General features: G+C 36.2%; 2 protein-coding genes and 1 long non-coding RNA gene across 4 annotated transcripts in view; 2 read left to right on the plus strand and 1 right to left on the minus strand.

Annotated features, from left to right (window-relative positions):
- LOC146723425 (uncharacterized) overlaps nucleotides 1–6,418 on the minus strand; it is a 33,535-nt gene extending 27,117 nt beyond the window's left edge. Inside the window, exon 1 of the long non-coding RNA XR_014924564.1 lies at nucleotides 6,106–6,418. This is a non-coding gene — a long non-coding RNA (uncharacterized LOC146723425). The remainder of the gene's footprint in view (nucleotides 1–6,105) is intronic.
- Nucleotides 6,419–6,518: 100 nt separating this feature from the next.
- Nucleotides 6,519–11,126, plus strand: EF1a-F2 (elongation factor 1-alpha F2). 2 transcript variants are annotated; one of them, XM_029318300.2, is made up of 5 exons: nucleotides 6,519–6,588; nucleotides 8,227–8,414; nucleotides 8,951–9,559; nucleotides 9,765–10,040; nucleotides 10,267–11,126. In XM_029318300.2, exons 2-5 carry the CDS (start codon nucleotides 8,271–8,273, stop codon nucleotides 10,621–10,623), a joined length of 1,386 nt encoding a protein of 461 aa, XP_029174133.1. In that variant the 5' UTR covers nucleotides 6,519–6,588; nucleotides 8,227–8,270; the 3' UTR covers nucleotides 10,624–11,126. The 2 variants fall into 2 exon arrangements, with proteins under 2 accessions (XP_029174133.1, XP_029174132.1); XM_029318299.2 differs by lacking the exon at nucleotides 6,519–6,588 and adding an exon at nucleotides 6,604–6,673.
- Nucleotides 11,127–12,166: 1,040 nt separating this feature from the next.
- Rich (guanine nucleotide exchange factor subunit Rich) lies at nucleotides 12,167–19,850 on the plus strand. Its single transcript, XM_029318430.2, has 12 exons — nucleotides 12,167–12,925; nucleotides 13,273–13,536; nucleotides 13,660–14,066; nucleotides 14,257–14,884; nucleotides 15,080–15,443; nucleotides 15,551–16,095; nucleotides 16,311–16,800; nucleotides 16,878–17,160; nucleotides 17,420–17,874; nucleotides 18,006–18,168; nucleotides 18,305–18,493; nucleotides 18,730–19,850. The coding sequence occupies exons 1-12, from the start codon at nucleotides 12,791–12,793 to the stop codon at nucleotides 19,058–19,060; spliced, it is 4,254 nt and encodes a 1,417-aa protein (XP_029174263.1). The 5' UTR covers nucleotides 12,167–12,790; the 3' UTR covers nucleotides 19,061–19,850.
- Nucleotides 19,851–20,535: the final 685 nt, after the last annotated feature.

The raw sequence follows: 20,535 nt of genomic DNA on the forward strand, positions 1-20,535 counted from the left end.
TCTCGAAAAAACACAATAAACTCAATGATATTTAATTTCTTTCCAGATCAAAAGTATATAAAAAAATTAATTTACATAACAGAAATATGTACAAAAATATGAAAAAAACAACGAATTTTTTGTTTTTCCTTAGGTGCATAATTATGCGTAATCAATCTCAAATGACATATTTTTCCGATTTTAATATTACTTCAAATATACAATATAAAACGGATTAAGATATTCATTATGATTTTTTATGCCAAATAATATGCATATATAATTTTTATTTAACAATTCCAAACATTTCCAAATCACACAATAAATATTATATTAAAATAGTCACAAAACCTAATATCAGTTTGACAGAAAATCTTTCAATAAACCAAACAACACAAGTCCAAAAAGTGTCTATCAATTACATTTAAAGAAACTAAAGAATATTCGAAAAAAAATCATCTTAAAACCTCATTCAAATATTTTGTATACTGCTTGGAAAGAATGAAACACTTCATCCCTCTACGTAAATTAATATTTTCTTGTCCTCGAATGCCACGTGGTCAATATCTAGGTAGCTCATAATTAATGTATATGATTTCTATCCGAATCGTTCTCAAGAGAGAGAGAAATTTTCAATCATTTTTTTCATTTTACTACCTCGATCACACGTCACGGCGCTTAGCACATTAAATGATCTATCCGATATCTACATAAATGAAACAAAGGGAGGAGACGAGTCTCTTGATAAGACTCTTAATGAATGGTTACTCAGGAATAAAGTTATAATATAATAAAAACAGTTGCGATATTAAATATTAACATTTAACGAACGACCTTTTGTAAATATGAATATAATATATAAATATAGATACGCGCGCGCGGCGCGACAATTATAAATACATATATAGATATATATATATATATATATGATACGATATAAAAAATATATATATAAAAAAAATGTGTACAGGGCGATTCGGAATAGGCCGCCAGTATATTTCAAAGCGTCATTATACGACGGTCTTTTACGATAGAACATAATTAACAAAATTAATTATACCAGAAAAATATACTATTATAATCTCCAATACTATTTAATTTGAAAGTACCTTCAAGTAATTATTTTTCTGTCGATACACACGTGCGACGAGTCTGGATCACTCTGTACAATTTTACGATCGCCCCAATAAGAGATGACAAGCCTGATAGAAACGCGTATGTGGAAAAAAACGTATATTTGCGTAGAAAGAAAAACAAACGAAAGAATGTGTGTACGTATGAGTGTGTACAAAACAATTATGTAAACATGTATGTACGAGATCGAAGCGAAAATTTACTTCTATTAACGGAGAACTGACCAAAATGTCGATGACAGAGGGAAGTAGAAGAGATGCCGCGATACGTGTCGACGATCATTTAAATCGAAAGATAAATAACACCAAAAGTAAAAAAAAATACAGAGAGAAAAAAAAGAAAGAAGGAAGCAAAAAAAAATTCGTTAAGAGACATCACGGCAAGCTGCGTTCGCGAGCGCAATTAGCAATTAACACTTTGATCGTCAACCGACTTTCATCGTTTGCAGTGAAAGCAAAAATAACGATTGGCAATCAAAGTGTTGAGACCGCCGATTAAATTCGGTATAATTTCGACGAGTTCGATTCTCTAAATTTGCCGTAGACACGTGAAACGGAGCTCTCTGTATCTCCATCTCGAAAGGACAAAGAGATGCAGGTAGCTGATCGAACGAGAAAGATCTGCCCTTCCGTGACTACGACTGATCGAGGATCCGACTCGGCGAAATTTCTGATGGGTTCTTCGGGTTAAAAACAAGATTAAGGGAAGGTATCACCGACCCTCGAAGATATGAAAATGTATGACGGCCGCGTATCCCGGTGCGTTGCGTACGTGCGTGATTATGTATACCACGCATTTTTGTCCATTTCTACACGTATATCTGTTCTCTCCTACGCGCGACGACATAGAAGGTTATTTTTAAATTTTCGAAACTCTTAGCTGTGCCGCAAGCCCGCGTGCGAGTGTCTGTACGATCGGATGTCAGTAGGAATCCTGAAATATAAATAGACGATTGAAGAGGAGATTGTATACGGACTTTTCCTTTTTCTCGCGATCGATATAATTCTTACCTCTCCCTCAACTCCTACGCGCAGCATCCAGACATTTTTTTTAATTTTAAGATACTTTTAAAATATTTTCGCTCCTAACAAAAATTTATTTTGCTCTAAGAAAGATGGTAATGAAAGATATAATTTATAACGAAACATATTTCTTGACATATAATACGAAAAAAATCTTAAAATCTTATTTTATCTTTCTAGGTTTTCCTTTAGCAATTTTAACTCTTGAAAAGTATAATAAATTGATAATTCTAAAAATATAATTCAAAAACATTTATCAATTAAATTGCGATGTTCGTTACAACTATAATGTTACTTTTTGAATTACAGTAGTACGTAAAATCATTGAAATCCGGTTTCTTCTGGTAGGTAGACAAACAAAGGGTGCGATTGGTTCGAGCTGATCCTTCTTTGTTCGTTTCTGGCAACTCCAAAGAATAGAGACCAATAAAATCTAGGTTGCAGTCAGAATACGATCAATACGAAGTTTCGAAAGAAGTTGGAAAATTTATTCCAGTCAGATCGTATCTATCCAAAATCAACATTTTGGCCATTGAAAAGCATGTTTCAGCGAAAATGTATCATCGTGATTATATCGTACTGCTGCGATTTACAAAAACATTTTGGAAGAATACTCTTAAAAAATACTTGCTAAGTCAGTGCTGTCAAAGCAAAAATGTTAACGCTAAAATTTAATGAGCTAGCGTTTTCCTAAAGCATTTTGACGAATTTATACAAGAAGAAAAATTGAAAAACACTAAACAATAAATTTAAAAGAAAACGACTGACTGAGATTAATAAATATATCTTATGATATTTATGTAATAATTTTAAAACATACATATGTATATATATATATATATTTAACCAAATTATCAGATTTTGTTGAAGCAAATTTTTAGAGAAAGAAATTTACAAAATATCTTTTTTTCTCTTTAAAGATCAAATATTAGATATTAAATATCCCAGGATAATATTGAGGATATTTAATTAAAAATTCCTATATTCATTTGAAATTATATTAGTCATTAAAATCATGGTAAGAGATTTTTAAGTTTTATACACCCGCCCAAATAATTAAAGATCATGCTTCCGCTTAGATTCCATTGGCGGAAATTACGAAAGTGCAGTTCTAGCATATATATATATATATATATCTTACACATGTGTACGTATGTTATTCATTCATAGTTCCCAATGAGTCATTCATTCCTACACAAGCAACGTGATCGTACAACGTCCGTGTGATAACGCACGTATGACGCGTTTTATGGCTTCTCATTCATGGAAGTACATTTAGTTGCCTACCAATAAACATATTAGAACTATATTTTATTAGCCACAAATAGGATTGTAATGAGAGACTGCAGATAAGTGGAGTATACAAATATTAAAAAAAGGTCTTATAAATATAATAATGAAAACCGCGAATCTCAAGTTGCAAATTATCTCTAAAAAATATATCTAACAATAAGAGACAGAAAGAATTTTATTATAGAATCAGACAAAATTGGCAACTTTATCTCATTATTAAAATATTATTAAATAAGTCAAATAATTCAATAACCCCTTAAATTATTATACAGTGATAAATAATAATTCTTGATTACTTTTTTTATAATCGTATTAAACCATCAAATTAAATCTATCAAATTAAATTTATCATTCCAATTTATCAACTTTTCTTTAAAAAGTAAATTATTTGCTGTGAGATTTAAATTTGAATTTTTAATTTCAATTTAATAATAAATTATATGTGTGTACCAGATTGTGATTTCGAATCATAAAATAATAAATTCATCAACATTGTAGAAGCGGTCGGCAAAACAATTCGTATATAAATTAGAAGCCACGTTACAAATGGTAATGCATTCCAGAATAATGAATGCAAACGTAAAAGTTCATGTGAGCAAGATATCGTTATTTCTGTAAAGTCAGCATACTTACGTTTATGAACACATTTTGAAAATCTATCGTGATCTTTTATAGTTATAAATATAGCTTTTCCAAGATTTTTTAACAATTATTTTTATTATTTTTAAAAGTCGAATACAACGAGAAATTGAAAAAAATCTCGCAATTTTATGTGTTTAGATGAGCAAAATTCTGAAAATAAGGTTTCAGTTTCATGGAAAAGTATCGTCGTTATCATCTTTAATTAAATCTGTGTATAGGTAGATAAGTCCACATTGTAATGGCGAGAGATACAGACCTGTAACGGATACCGTTAATGCCCCAAGCGCATAATCTCCTTTCTTTACCTTTCACCGTTCATCTCGATGACCGAATTATCGATCGCGTTGATATATCTCGTAAATAGAGCGAGCATGAATGCGTTGTAAGGCATATCTTTTCATTTATCTTGTTTAAAGATTCGATATAAAACTCAACATTTTAAATTACAGCTTTTCTTTTCTTCAATAAAATTAATTAATTTAAGGTAATATCCGCGCAATTTTAATAAGTAAGAATTTATAAAATGTGTATATATAAGAGCAAACTTAGCGTTATTAAAATATAGTATATGTTGCAATTTTTTATTATATTAATAAGCGTTCTAAGAAAATGATTTTATAATGCTTAGGCTTCTTTTGACATTTCATAACGCAAAACTTTCAAATGTAAGAAAGAAATTCCATAGAAAAAATTCCATAGAATCAGTTCTTGTTAGATAAGACTTTGATTGAATTTTAATTGAAAAAATATGATATACCGAAAAATTTTATAACAAAACTAACAGCAGTAATATACAATATTACCTAAAGAATTAACGATGAGAAAATAAAATATTACTTGTTCCATTTAAATAATATTAAATATTCTAACTGTTAGTCAAACCGATTTCATTATTAAGTTAAACTTCATTTTTGAAATAAAAGATAATATTCAAAGTTTAATTAATACTTATTTATATTTAACTATTTCTTAATAATTTAAAGCTATTCTTGACAATGATTTCATAATTTATTTTCAAATATCTCTGCCTAATGACAGTGTTTTTTAATGATATTATAAATATGTAGTTATCAAGAAATATTGCATTTTCTATTTCCAACAAAATATTCACTAATACATATAAGAAACAAATAAAAAAAGAGAAAATATCACGGAATTCAAGAAAGAAAAGAATCTACACGTAATTCAATCGAGAAATGCCAAGAGCTTAAGTTTGCATTTCATCTTCAAAGTACAAAGATATGACATAATACCCCTGCGATATTAATTTATGTCAACAATCAACGACAATATCTCAACGCAGATGATGCACACATATCAAAAGACATATTCGATGCAGAGATCGCATTCAACTCCAACTTTGTTTAGAGATGGGCGATGTTCCTCGATTAATCGAAATAACCGATAGTTATTTTTTTAATTAATCGATATTTTCAACCAATAAATTTTTCTTTTGATTAATCTCAATATTCGATTTTTTTAAATTTAATATCAGCAAATGAAAAACTTTATATAATTTTATATATAACACTACATTTTTTTTACATACACTGACAGAAATGACCGGAGCATAGACTTTTGCATAACGCATAATGCATAAAAGATAAGAGATTCAATTAATCAAAGTCCTTCATTTCTATCCCCAGAAGAGAAATGAAGAACTCTGATTAATTGAATCTTAAATCCCTTATGTCTTGTGCATCATATTTTATATAAAAGTCTGCGTTCCAGTTCTTTCTGACAATAATGTATGTATAAACCGATTAATCGATTTTTCAATTCTTTTTATTAATACAATCGATATACGTTCGTGATTTTTTTAAATCGATTAATTTTTTTAATATTGCCCATTCCTAATTTCATTGCTGAACCACGAAGAGGAGAAATTGTAAGCGCGGCGAGTTGACGTCTCTTACAAAATCAAATATCTCGCGATTCGATATGGCAGGGTCGTGACATCGAACCATCGCGCGTTGCGCACGAACGCATGAATCGTACAAAGTATATATATATATATATATATATACATACATACCGATTACGAAGCGTGTCATCTCACTCGCGCCCGTCCTCTTCCCTCCTTCCTGCAACCTCCGCCGAGCACGCACACACGCGCGCGTATCTTAGGACCGCACCTATATATATATAAACGCAAGAGCGACGTGCGCGATACAGGCATCTGCCGCATGAAAGTAGTCGCGTATCAGTGTGCACGCACGCCTGCGCATGCGCGACTAGCCTCGAACCCAGACGCGCTCGCCGAACTGTCAAAGTGGAAAAACGCGTCAATCCCTTATTGAAAATAACGAAAAAAATCGGAAAAAATGAGAAAAAATTATTTCGCGTTTCCTGAGCTTTCAATCGACAATGAAAATTTAATTTAAAGCAATCTCCCGCGAAGCGACGAGCGCGACGGTGGCGCTGGCGTCGCCTTGGCGACGGCGCTGGCTGCGAGCCGAGAAGAGCCGTATGCGCATGCACTCCGTTGTCCGGTCTCTTTCTGTCGTGGCTACTGGAGGTGAGTGGATGTGTCTTGCTTCGCGTGCTAGCATCGGCTTGCTATCCGACGAATCTCGCACCGAGGACGTAGCATCGGACGACGGGTATGGAATAGAACGACGGTCGGGGCTACGGCGTGTTGTGTTGTGCAAACAGTTTTTCGATCTCATCGCGATTTCCCGGGAAATTCCGCGGTTTCGTCCGACGGCCGCATGGCCGGTCTTTTCTCGGTGCCTCTTCCGTTCTTCGATCCAGCCGGCGAGGCTGGTCGGGAAACCGCGTTTAATAAACCGGCGCATCGACGACGGGGCGTGGACTCCTCGTCAAGGAGACGAAGGATCCGGGCGATCGCGAGAGATAATACGCCGGGCGGATCGCGCCGGCGATGGACGACGCGTCCAGGACCGCACGAGAGCGAGACCGGATGCGCTATGGCGGCCGCGCGCTTGTCAGAGCGCTGGAGTTCCGGCGATCACGAGTTCGTCTGTCGTCCGGGAAGATTCCGGAGGGACGCGGCGTCCCTCGATTATCGCGGAAAAAGATCCGCGAAATTTGCAACACGTGCGAACTTCTCGGAAACCGGAAGCGCGAGGTTAAAGTTCCTCCTTCGCAAAGTCGCGAGCTTTCTCTCTCTCCGCGGCCTGGAGGCCGTGTGCAACACGACGACCTTGCACGTCGGCCCCCGGAATGTTATTTATCAGGATACGAAAATTATCGGAATGATCTTCGGGAATTTTTCGCGAACGTCGAACGATAAAAAAAATTCCTCGAGCCAAAGTTGCAAGAATCGCATTGGAATAAAAATTGATATATCGTCAGGGAAAATTCCAATTCAATGGAAAAAATCTGGGCGGATGTTCATTCATTTTTTTTTATGAACCGCGAGAGGAATTTGGATAATATATAATAATCAATTTCGTAAAAAAAAAAATCGTGGAATTTAATCTCTGCGTGTTCCGGCTGTAATTTATTAATCATGCATCGGAATTTTCGATCCGCGTAATTTTCCACACACGTTTCGGGCCGCGTGCGTCCCTGGAAGATGAATATATATGAGCATATTTGACCACCTGATTCGACGTGACTAGTTAAAAACGTCGCTCCGAGTTCCGCGATTTTTCGTCCAAGGGCTGCGGACGGCGACACGTACGATTTAATATTTTTTCTCGGACGAATCTCTCGTGGAAAAAATTCCGTAATAACGTGGCATCGCGATGCCCGATGCCGAGCGTCGTGAAGTTAGCGGCAACAGCGCGCCGCTCCTCCTCGTCATTTACAAAATGGCCGCCGCCGGATGCCGTTCTCGAATGTTCACGTCAGCCACGTGGACGGCGGACAAAGACACCGTCGAGATAAAATTCGAGAGTAGAGATTCCGATCCGCGTCCAGGGACAGTTGCATCATGTTGTGCAATCTGGACTTTACGAGTGACGTTTACGGCCGATCAGGCGAGACGTCCTTTAAATATGAATCGCGAGACTTTTTTTCCCTCACTTGCTCCGACCATCGCTCGATTCCATATTGCATCGTCCCGTCGTCGATTATAATTTCAAACGAATTTGTCGGATAGCTTCTGGTGTTGAGATTTAAAAATTATTCCTTATATCTTTTACTTTGATTAATATAATATCTTAATTTAATATTTTTTTTTCCTCAGTATAAACTCTGTACAGGAGAAACTAATTTGCCTAAAACTACAAAATGGGTAAAGAGAAGACTCATATCAATATCGTTGTCATTGGACACGTCGATTCTGGAAAATCGACTACGACTGGCCATTTGATATACAAATGCGGTGGCATCGATAAACGTACCATCGAGAAATTCGAGAAGGAAGCCCAGGAGGTAATAACTTTGACAAGATATAAAGGCGTACATAATCTCTTATGTAATGTGGATGCATATGCATTATGGTATAATGATAACTTTTCTCTTATAATATTTAATAAGAAACATTATCATCGAGTCTATTGATAATAGAAAATGTTATTTTATTTAAAAATTTTGTTTAATTTTGAAACACATTTGTAAGAAAAGAAACTATTACAAGAGATTATGCAATAGATTCTGATGTCTTGATTGAGTCTCAATTTGTTTGGGATGAATAATTTTATATGATGATACTTAGAAAGAAACTGTTGCAAGATTATGCAATAGATTTTGATGTCTTGATTCTCAATTTGATTGACATGAATAATTTTATATGATGATACTTACATTATTCATTCGTGGTTTCCACCAGAGGATCTTGGATCCGTTGATGGCTGAGAGTGTCTGATTCTGCAAAATATTAAATATAAAACAAATAATTAGATAAAAGTAACTAATAGAAGAGATACAAGAAAAATGTGAAATTAAAGAAACAATTTCTTTTGTTCTAGATGGGCAAAGGTTCATTTAAATACGCTTGGGTGTTAGATAAATTGAAGGCTGAGCGTGAACGTGGTATTACGATTGATATCGCCCTGTGGAAATTCGAAACCTCCAAATACTATGTCACCATCATCGACGCTCCTGGACACAGAGATTTTATTAAGAACATGATCACTGGTACTTCGCAAGCTGATTGCGCTGTACTCATTGTCGCAGCTGGTACTGGCGAATTCGAGGCTGGTATCTCGAAGAATGGACAGACTCGTGAGCACGCTTTGCTCGCCTTTACCCTCGGCGTCAAACAACTCATCGTCGGAGTTAACAAGATGGATTCCACCGAGCCTCCGTACTCCGAGACCCGATTCGAGGAAATCAAGAAGGAAGTTTCCTCGTACATCAAAAAGATCGGCTACAACCCGGCTGCAGTCGCGTTTGTTCCCATTTCCGGCTGGCACGGAGACAACATGTTAGAGCCGTCCTCCAAGATGCCCTGGTTCAAGGGATGGGCTGTGGAGCGCAAGGAAGGCAAAGCCGACGGCAAATGCCTTATTGAAGCTCTCGATGCCATCCTGCCACCCACCAGGCCGACCGACAAGGCTCTTCGTCTTCCCCTTCAGGTAACTTTGATGTCCTGATTATAATTCTCAATTTTTTGGCATGGTATTTGTATATGATGATATTTTTATTAATTCCATTCGCAGTTTCCACCAGAGGATCTTTGATCCATTGATGGTCGAGAGTGTCTGATTCCGAAAGATATTATATATAATATAATTAATTTTGCTGAATCGAGATAATAATATTGTTTTCTTGTAATTGCAGGATGTGTACAAGATCGGTGGTATCGGAACAGTACCTGTCGGTCGTGTCGAGACTGGTGTACTGAAACCCGGTATGGTTGTTACCTTTGCACCAGCTGGACTAACCACTGAAGTTAAGTCCGTCGAGATGCATCACGAAGCCCTTACAGAGGCTGTGCCCGGCGACAACGTTGGTTTCAACGTTAAGAACGTTTCCGTCAAGGAATTGCGTCGTGGATACGTTGCCGGAGACTCCAAGAACAATCCGCCCAAGGGTGCCGCTGACTTCACCGCACAGGTATATCTAGTGTACTTGATTATATTTTCTATTTTTCTATTATTGACACTATGATGAGAACTTACATACCTCATTCGCGGTTTCCACCGGAAGATTTATTCTAGTGATGGCTCGTACGTCTGAGTGTCCTAATTTTTAAACTTATTATATTTTTATATTTATCATTAAATTGAAAACGAAATATATGTGAACTAAGCATATAATTAACGTCATTATTTCATTGCAGGTCATCGTGCTCAATCACCCCGGTCAGATCAGCAACGGATACACGCCCGTGTTGGATTGCCACACCGCTCACATTGCCTGCAAGTTCGCCGAGATTAAGGAGAAGTGCGACCGTCGTACCGGCAAGACTACCGAAGAAAATCCAAAAGCCATCAAGTCCGGCGACGCCGCCATCGTCGTCTTGGTGCCCAGCAAGCCCATGTGCGTGGAGGCTTTCCAAGAGTTCCCGCCTCTGGGACGTTTCGCGGTCCGCGACATGCGTCAGACGGTAGCTGTCGGCGTCATCAAGGCCGTCACCTTTAAGGACCAAGCTGGCAAAGTCACCAAGGCCGCTGAGAAAGCCCAGAAGAAGAAATAACTATCGTAATAGTTTCCGTGCATATGGCGATAGTTCCCGTGCGAAGAATATGCCGCCGGGTGAACGCCTTCTCTCCTCGTGCGATTCGCGCGAGACGACTGTTGCAACGTTACCGCCATCGTTAGCTGAACCTGTGCAGCTGTCAGCTACAAGCATGAATGAAGAAACTGCAATCCAATCGCGAAGATTGGCTCTACGCGTGCGCGAAGTCGCGCGGCTGCCGCGCTACCTCGGCACGCAGACATTTCGTTTGTCGAAACGGTTACGCCACTTCTTCCACCGCAAGGAATTCCGCAGGAAAAGAACATACTACGTGTGGTCGACGGGATGTATAGCCGGATCGGGGATGATGAGCGTGCTTTCGTCTCGGGGGAATCGCATTCAAGGAGGGAGAGCAACTTCGCGCGAACTATCTAATAACTTCATAACGAACATCAACATAATTTAGCGCGGCTTAATTATATTTTCTAATTATACGGAAATAAAATTCTGTATATCCGATACTCGAGAAGAACATTATTACTTTATCGTCGACATTGTCACTCGATTAACCTCGAGTTACGTTTGTCATCCTTTTTTGAAGAAAAAAAAATCCTCATTTATCGCTCTCACATCTATGGTAGCTACACGATCCGATCAAAAATTAGAATACATCGCGACAATGCTCCGTATACATATATATTCTTTTGTCTTGGTAGCTTTTTATATATTAATCGCGTTCAGAGAGACTGTATTAATTCAGGAAAACTTATAGAGAAGAGACAACGGCAATAGGCCTTGGCAAAAGTAGTTTTCGTTGTTGGGATATGGGACCTGTTGTTTCTTCTAATAATTATCTTTCTATTATATATGCAATTATATAGATAAGGTAAATCCAAAGTTCTTTGGAAACACTTTTTCTACGGAATATTTCTTTTATCGACTAACGTCAAGAAGTGCGTACATAAACAAAAAAAACCATAACTTTTGCAATGACTCGGCATCTTTTATCCCGCGATTCTTCTACAAATTACATTGGTTACAACAGTTTTCTGTACATATACATATATAAATACCAATGATGACGAGTAAGAGCGAAAATAAAACAGCTACGGAAACCGAGATGCCGGTGATTCACTATCACCAATATACAACCCGATTCCTCATCTTCCTTGTAATGCGCATAAAAGTGTGTTACATAGGCGCTTCCATACAAAGATTCCAAACGCTGTATTATTCAATAAATGCATTAAATATATAATTGCAATTTATTTATTACATACGATAAATTAAAAGATGACGCGATATATCACCAAATATTTTAAATTCCGTATAAATGAAAACTTTAGCAATTGGACCAGTTGTGATTCGAATGCAGAAAATAGAAAATAAAGAGAGAAAATACGAGAAAGTATTTTAAAATTAAAAATTCATCTTCAAAATATGTGTGCAAGTATTTTATATATATATATATATTATTAAAAAAAACTTCAATACGGTATGTAGCCAATCAAATCTTGTTACATCAAATATGTGTTTACAGACGACATCGTATGATTCATACTCTAATTATCTTCAATTATTCACGTGAAATGTATTTTTTTCGCGGAATATAGGAAAGATTGCGTGTTTGACAGCAACCGATCAGCTGATTTGTAACTCGGGGTAATATTTTAGCAAGAATTCGTAATTCTATTATACAATTAATATAGAGATTTGATTTCTTTAGCATACGAAAGAGATTAAACATAAAAATATGAAAAATAAAATATAACGCGTTGTACAAAATATTAAATTAATTAAATATATATATATAATATATATATATAACTTTAAATCAAATTCAAATAGTTATGCGCGAATATATACATATGTCGGACTCGAAAATGCCTAAATCGGAAGTTGGAAGGCATCGAATGACGTCGAGTTTATATTCAGAAGCTAAAAGGAAAAAGAGAGAAAAACATTGATAGATAAAAAATAAATGGAAGATGCAGCTGAAAAGGACGGATGTTCTACAACGTACATAATATGCATTTCGCTGCAGTTCCTGTTAAACCTTTATGATTACGCTATGCGTAGAGAGGTTAGAGACTGTTTACTTGTCAAATTGACAGTGTCGGGGATAAACGTAGGCGAAACATGAGAGAGATCTGAGGAGAAGTGACGAGACGCTCTCGCGGAAATCATGTTTTTCCCCGTAGGGTGGCCGCGGGTTCTAAATTCCAGCGAGCCGAGTGAAATAAATGCCGTAGTATGCAATAGAGACAAAATTCTCTTTGCTGTTCTAACCACGGATGCTCTCACCATCTGGTACTGCAAGGCACGTATTTTAGGCCAAAAGGAATCTTTTCATCGTTCAATTTCAGAACGATTTATTCTTCACTAAAATCTCTTCATTAAATCGTCTTAATAACTCAACATTTGATTAAGATTTAAAAATTCAGTATATAAGTATACAGAATTCTCTTTGTTATAAATAATGTATTTGCCATAATAGCAATAATAATATTCTATACACTGAGATTGTGTTTAAATTGAATAATATTCTACTATTTTTTTTTATTCATAATTAATTTTTCTATATATTGTTACACTACACATAATTCTTCTTGTAAATTTTTTAGATATTTTTGTATTTAATAATTAATAAAATAATTTTTGTTATAGCCCTGTGTACCAGTTGTATTTAGCAGACGATCTGCAGTTTCTTTACGAAAACATGGTGAAAATGTTTTGGTACAATGGAGACCGGACTCAAGTATGCTGGTTATTGCAACGTCAGACAGTTACCTGTTATTCTATCGGCTTTCGGATAGCAGTCCAGAAGGCCGGGGACTTTACGAACAGCGAGATTCACCGGTCACCAGTCTGAAACGAGATAGCGCCGAATTATTTATTAAAGAAGTCATTCCATCTCTCGTCTTGAGTTTTGTAAGTTTGCTGATGATTGTCAAATATACATAAATATAAATGGGAAAATTTAAGATAAAAATTCATTATTAGTTACATGACTAATTAAATCATTTAACTCATTCAAATTATTTATTTATTTAGGAAAAGTCAGCTTGGATTGATGGCGGAATCAGTTCATTAGTTTGTATACGAGACGAGCTCATGGTAGCAACCAAAACTAGCCATGTAGTGCGTCACAAATGGGATGGTACTATGAATCGTGACTATTCTTTGGATTTGAGACGTATACCATTCAGTATTGATCAACAAATCTCTACTGTGGCTGTGCCACTCACAGAGAGCAATATCTATGTCACTGATATTGAATATTCGCCTCTTGTTGGAGGCTTTGCTATTGTGCTTAGTAATGGAAAAGCTGCATTTCTTACTGCTCAATCTTTGAAGTTTGATCCTAATCAAGTGCAAGGAATCTGGGCTCGAGATTTGGACGATGCTACTTGTGCTGCTGTTAATCATAAATATCGGTTAATTGCCGTTGGTAGGCAAAAGTAAGTGTTATTTTTACAATATTGTTTTTAGAAGTACACTAGGAAATATACTTGTGTTATGAAAAGAAAAAGATATATTTCTTTATTAATATATATATATATATATGTCTGTCATAATGATTGTTTAATTAATATAATAATATAAATTCAATTAATATATAACTCTAATATTTTAACATTTAATTTGCAGCTCCGAAGGCATTGTTTATTATGTCGATGAAACAACAGGAGGTTTAGAGATGTCACACACTCTGAGTCTATCTTCCAAAGATTATCCAGGTCGACCAGGTAGCGTCAAGTGTCTTAGATGGACGCCTGATAGTTGCGCTATCGCGCTAGCATGGGAAGGCGGCGGCTTAGCACTCTGGAGTACCTTTGGTGCTCTGTTACTCTGTAGTTTGAAGTGGGATTATGGCCTACGAGTGGATCTGATGCATGATAATCCTCTGCATATTCATACGATGGAATGGTCAGCAGAGGGTTATCAATTGTGGATGTTACGAGAATCTCCAGGACCTTTGGTTATCGAAGAAAACGGTAACGAAACGTCCAGTTTATGTCGTTCACTCATCCAACTGGATTTCGCTAAAAGCCCTCTGACTATTAACCCGTGCATGGGTCATCACGGGCATCTATATCTTCAAGGCGAGGACAGACTGTATTTAAATTTAGGCGCTGGATTATCCTCGACTGCTTCAGGTTTTCATCTCGCTACCGAAATGCCCAATGACAGTATGCTTCAGACACTTGCCGGCTGTAAACAGTGGCTTGTTGTGCCAATTCCAACTGCATACAGTGGCTCTAATTGGCCAATACGGGTAAATATAATATTTTCATTCATTTAATTTTATTAGTTGATATGAGAGAGCTCTTATTAATTGTACAGCATTATCAATAATTAAATTGGACATTATTAACTATATTAATGAAAAAGTTTTTTAAGTGCTTTCTCTTTTTATCTCTTATATATTATATATCAAATATTGACATGTTTGTTTATGTGTGTGTAACAGTATACCGCAATAGATAGTGAAGGTTTGAGTCTCGCGGTGGCCGGTCGAACGGGATTAGCGCATTATTCCCTACCTTCGAGAAAATGGAAATTGTTCGGCAACGAGAGCCAAGAGCGGGATTTCATAGTGACTGGTGGATTGCTGTGGCATAAAGGATATCTCATAGCTAGCAGTTATTCCATCTTGGATGATAAAGACGAGATTAGGATTTATCCACGCGATACTCGACTCGATAATAATTATGTCAAGAGTGTTAGGATGCCCTCGCAGGTGTTATTACTGAATACGATGAAAGACAGGCTCTTAACATTCTGTTCCAATGCTCAGATCAGCATATACGATATGGAGTTGCAAAATGATGTCGGTAAGTAACAGAAGATGCGTTTTTGAGTTTGAAAACAATTTCAGCTCTCTTCATTTTTTCAAGCATCTTTATCAAATAAATATAGCTTATGCTGTTATATATTTTAGAAACTGGCAGTATCGAGCTAACGAGAATACAGACGGTGGACATCGGCGGATTGTGTATACATCCTGCTTGCGTAGTCAGCGCTACGTTGACCACAATTCGTGCAGAAACTGCTGGCAGTCATCCTCATCCCGAGAGCCTCCTGCTAAACGTCTCCGGACGTCTTCTCATGGTTCAACGGGAACATTGTACCGACAACTCGGATGTCCGATTTACATGTGGGGCGCCAACGGTGTTAGCGTCATACGTCGAGAACGTTTGGGTGCCGTCGCGCTCAAGAAGAGACAAGCCACACTTAACCGAGGCTCTGTGGCTCTTCTGCGGAGCGCACGGCATGCGAGTTTGGTTGCCGCTGTTCCGTAATCATCAAGAGAAGGCGCACGCCTTCATGAGCAAGCGAATAATGTTGCCTTTTCACTTGCGGATTTATCCACTAGCGATACTCTTCGAAGATGCGATTTTGCTCGGAGCCGAAAACGATACTGTGCTGTTCACTTCGGATACTAACTCTCCCTTTTCACTGCCCTTCAATTTATTGGAGCTTACGGTAATTTTATTTATTTTTTATTTCTAGATATGATTGGCATTTAACATGCAGAAATGTAACATATTGTTTAAAGAGATTATTATATATATTTTTTAAAAATAAAATTATATTTGAAATTTCTAAAATATATAAATTTTAAGTTGGTTCTTTTTATATATTGACCTGTGTATCTTTATTAACTGCGCCACATTCAAAGACAACGATTTTTATTTCAGAGTCAAGTATATCTGCATCAGATTCTGCGTCAGCTGATACATCGAAATTTGGGCTATCACGCGTGGGAGATAGCACGTTCGTGTTCCGCATTGCCGTATTTCCCGCATTCGTTGGAGCTGCTGCTTCACGAAGTCCTCGAGGAGGAAGCGACAAGCAAGGATCCTATTCCGGATGCTCAATTGCCGTCCGTTGTGGAGTTTATTCGCGAGTTTCCCGGTGTTTGGGCCAGAGCGGTCGTCCAATGCGCTCGCAAGACCGAAATCGCGCTTTGGCCGTATCTGTTTTCCGTTGCCGGCCCTCCAAAGCAGCTATTACAAGATTGTCTGCAGCGTCAACAGCTCGATACTGCTGCCAGTTATTTGATCATTTTACAAAATTTAGAACCATCTTCCGTCAGCAGGCAACACGCTACATTATTGTTAGATGCTGCGTTAGAGCAAGGTAGATGGGAATTATCGAGGGATCTCGTGAGATTCCTTAGAGCAATCGGTAAATAATCTTCTATAGAGATTTATATAAAACTATTAAGTACACAATCTTTTACAAATTAATTTCTTATTGTTTAGATCCGAATGATGTAGAGTCTCCACGTACATCATGGGGTGGCAGTGCGAAACTAGTTGGCCCTCCTCAAACACCTCCTCTCTCACCACACGAGGACGATTTGTCCTTAGTCTTGGGGACTATGCAAGTTTCAAGAAGCCGCAGTTATAGCACTACAATTACGCCCAAAATGCAATCCGAAAAAGATGTCGCGCCGTCTTCTATGCTCGAAAAAACCCGGAATGTTGTTATGAGGCGAAAGAAATCGGTTCCAACAGTGAAAACTAGCGAGAAAACTGAAAACAAGTAAATATCACTTTTTTAAATACTTTATATTCGAAGATAAATTTCAAAATTATACGAATAATATTTGAATATATTTTTTTTATATTTGAATATATATATTTTTATTTAATTTAATTATCTTATATTTTTATACTGTGCATTAATAAATATATGCATATGTTAATCTAAAAAAAAATAAAATACACTATATGATTTAAATCCCGATTGAAAATATTTTTTATCAATGAAATTAGATTAAATTTCTACTTTTTTGTTTCAGGGAAGGATCGGCAGAAGAGTTCTTTATTGACGTTATTTTACAACGTCATGCTCGGCGACTGCTTTCAGCTCGTCGCTTAACCGATTTGGGTAGATTCGCGGCACGTCTCGACTTCCATCTAGTGACATGGTTCGCTCGAGAGCGTGATAGAGCAGCGAGAATCGATGATTACGTGGGCACTTTAAAAGCAGTTCATGAAGATTTTGTGTTCCCATATCCGACACTTTCATTGCCAACATTGCAAAAATTTCGAAGATCTAGCCTCACCTCCCTACACTCTGTAATTTCCGATGATGAAACCTTATCTCCGAATTTAGCTATTGATTTACCTGACAGCGGGTACACTAGTCTTCCAAGTGGTAGGCCACCGTATACAACGCTGATCTCACCAGTCGCTAGTTTGGAGACGCAGTTTCCAACTGCAGAAGCTAAATTAACGCCAAATCTAATAAATGGTGAGTCTTATTCTTTTTTTCTAATTTAAACAAATTTTTTTGTAAAGCTGCGAATCTTTATATTCAGTTGGAGAGGCGAAAAATCGAACATGAATGTATGTTAATTCGAGTATGTAAATTTGTAATTTCAGATGCCAACAGCGTTCTTAGTGATACTAGTACGATCTGGAGAGACGACGCAGAATCTATTGTGGGCTCTGTATGTTGGGTTTCGCCAGAATCGGTGGGACCTACAGAACTCAATACGGTTGCATCAACTTCCGCGCCAATCGGCCGGGCGGAAGTACAACTCAGGTACTAATAAATACACATATATATTTTTTAACATTAACGTTAAGAATATGCAAAATTTGTCATTTCAAGCATTATAACTATGCTTCATATATATATATATATATATATATATTTATTTATTTTTAAATTTTTGCAGGTATTTATTGCAGCTGTTTCTCGAAGGCAGTTGTTTAGGATGGGCTGCAGTAGTAGCTACCGTCCTTCGAGACGCGGCTGCCATGGCTAGAACCATCAGGACAGCACATGCACCAATGCAAACTTTTGACTCTATAATTAACCTACGAGATGGATTGCTTACCTTGACCAAGTGGTCTCAATCGGAATGGTAAACTTATATTGTATTCAGCATCAATATTCATCTACAATAATTTTTAAACATTAAGTAATCTTAAATAAGAGTATTTATTTTAATAATTTATCTTATCTTTTCTTCGCAAAAATATGTTCTTAAAATTTTTATTTGCTTGGTTATTTATAAAGTCCCTATTTAAAATTTTTTCTAGAAAATATTCTTAATTGAGACCTTAGTTTCCTTAAAATAATCTGACATTCTGATTTCAGCCTAGGATACCGTCCTTTTATGTCCAACATCCAAGGCCAAATATCACTATTGAATAGACTAGTGATAACTAAACAACAGCAGGAACAAGAACAGATACCGGAGAGTCCTTCACCGAGCCCAGCTCCCTCCGCTGGAAGCAATCAACGCGGCACTCTCTCCCGTTCCAGACACTCGTCAATCAGTCATGCTTCCAATACAGCTCCGCTCGAAGAAGAGCGTTCGCACGAGTCATCCTTGATCGTCGAAGAATCGACATTCCACGGAAATTACAATAATAATCTCACTGTTACGGAGGACACCAAATCGCAAAGCACTTGTGCAATTTCTTAAGGGTGCCTTACGAAGCACCGAAAGCTATGGCTGTCCATTTTGCTGTGGATTTTACCAAAAGAGTTTTTTCCACTTAAGAGCATAAAGATCTTTATTGAATTATATTTTTAATATAAGAATGCCGTTTATTATTGCATAATTATTTTAAAGAGATTTAATCTTAATATTTTGATTAAGGTCTTGATTGATTGTCCTAGTATCGATTAAGGAAAACTTTTGTAATGCGACAATATCCTCTAAAATTGATATTAACGACTTCCGTCTAAAAAGTATTTCAGAAATCCTGATCCGAAAAAATCATGGAAATTGTAAATAGGATTTTGAAATGTTTTCTACATCAGATTTTGAATTGTACAGGGTGAAAAAGCAGTAACTCCACCAACTGTATTATATATACATTTACGATCATTGTTAAAATATACGTTGCATCGTGAAAGATAAAACTTTAATGCGATGTGCAAGATCGCTTAATCACAGCAGTTTTAAAACAATTTTAATGCTGTTCATATAAAAGTATAATATACAAGATGTGTGTGCGAACATTGGCTCATTTATTAATTGCGAGCAATAGTGAATAGCAATATAACGAAGCCAATATAAATAAACAGCAGTTCAAAGGAATTAAATCAAAATTGGCACATCAATAGGTCTGATATTATAATGATAATTATGTAATACATAAAGTGATGAGAATTATTATATAATAAGTTATTTATACATATTGTAACACAAAAGATACATACACATATATAGATAATCATACAAATATATGTTATATTTTCCCATAAAACTTTTTGTTATTTTACCAAAAAATTATGTTTGCCATTTAACGAATCAATCAAAAGGATATAAAAATTATAGAAATTTGAATTAATCTATATATATAATTTCTAAGAACAACTGCATTATTTTGCAAGAATTTTGCTCAAAGATTATATAATTTTTAACTAATTTTTGTTTCTTTCAGGATAATTTTCAGCTCAAAAAATACAAAAAAATCACTCTACTGATCAAATTGCTAAATTTTATTTCATACAATTCGATTCAATTCAATATAATTAGATTCAAGTGGTGATGATGAGTGATGATGCAATTTGTTTTATTATTTCATAAATAATATTCTCATTATAGTTGACTTGCTTTATTATTTAATGAATAATTTATTTGTGACACGTATGATCGAGGAGCTATTAGCATTTAATCTATATTAATTGATGCTAAAATGTCGGTTCTATATTCCAGCAAGATTTTTTACGCGCGAAGAACGTTTACCTCACAGGTATTTTCGTATTCAGCGCGTATTTTTTTCATTCGATTTATGACGTCGCTTATCCTCTAAAAGCAATGATTACACAGCGCATGAGGAAAATCTACCTTTATACTGACATAAATTTAATTGAGGAAAAGTGATTATAAAACATTTTTCTAATCGCCTTATTTCTCCATTCGCTGCTGGAATTTCTATAAATATATAA

The sequence above is a fragment of the Nylanderia fulva genome, unplaced genomic scaffold, assembly GCF_048542155.1.
Source record: "Nylanderia fulva isolate GAGA-0341 unplaced genomic scaffold, ASM4854215v1 Scaffold2, whole genome shotgun sequence".
NCBI classification, from domain to species: Eukaryota; Metazoa; Arthropoda; class Insecta; order Hymenoptera; family Formicidae; genus Nylanderia; species Nylanderia fulva.

Bases quoted from the DNA above. Each gene is read 5' to 3' on its own strand.
- EF1a-F2 (XM_029318300.2), top strand. From the start codon at position 8,271: ATGGGTAAAGAGAAGACTCATATCAATATCGTTGTCATTGGACACGTC. The intron at 8,415-8,950 runs GTAATAACTTTG...CTTTTGTTCTAG, and splicing joins TCGAGAAGGAAGCCCAGGAG to ATGGGCAAAGGTTCATTTAA. The intron at 9,560-9,764 runs GTAACTTTGATG...TTGTAATTGCAG, and splicing joins CTCTTCGTCTTCCCCTTCAG to GATGTGTACAAGATCGGTGG.
- Rich (XM_029318430.2), top strand. From the start codon at position 12,791: ATGTTTTTCCCCGTAGGGTGGCCGCGGGTTCTAAATTCCAGCGAGCCG. The intron at 14,067-14,256 runs GTAAGTGTTATT...TTTAATTTGCAG, and splicing joins ATTGCCGTTGGTAGGCAAAA to CTCCGAAGGCATTGTTTATT. The intron at 15,444-15,550 runs GTAAGTAACAGA...TATATATTTTAG, and splicing joins GGAGTTGCAAAATGATGTCG to AAACTGGCAGTATCGAGCTA.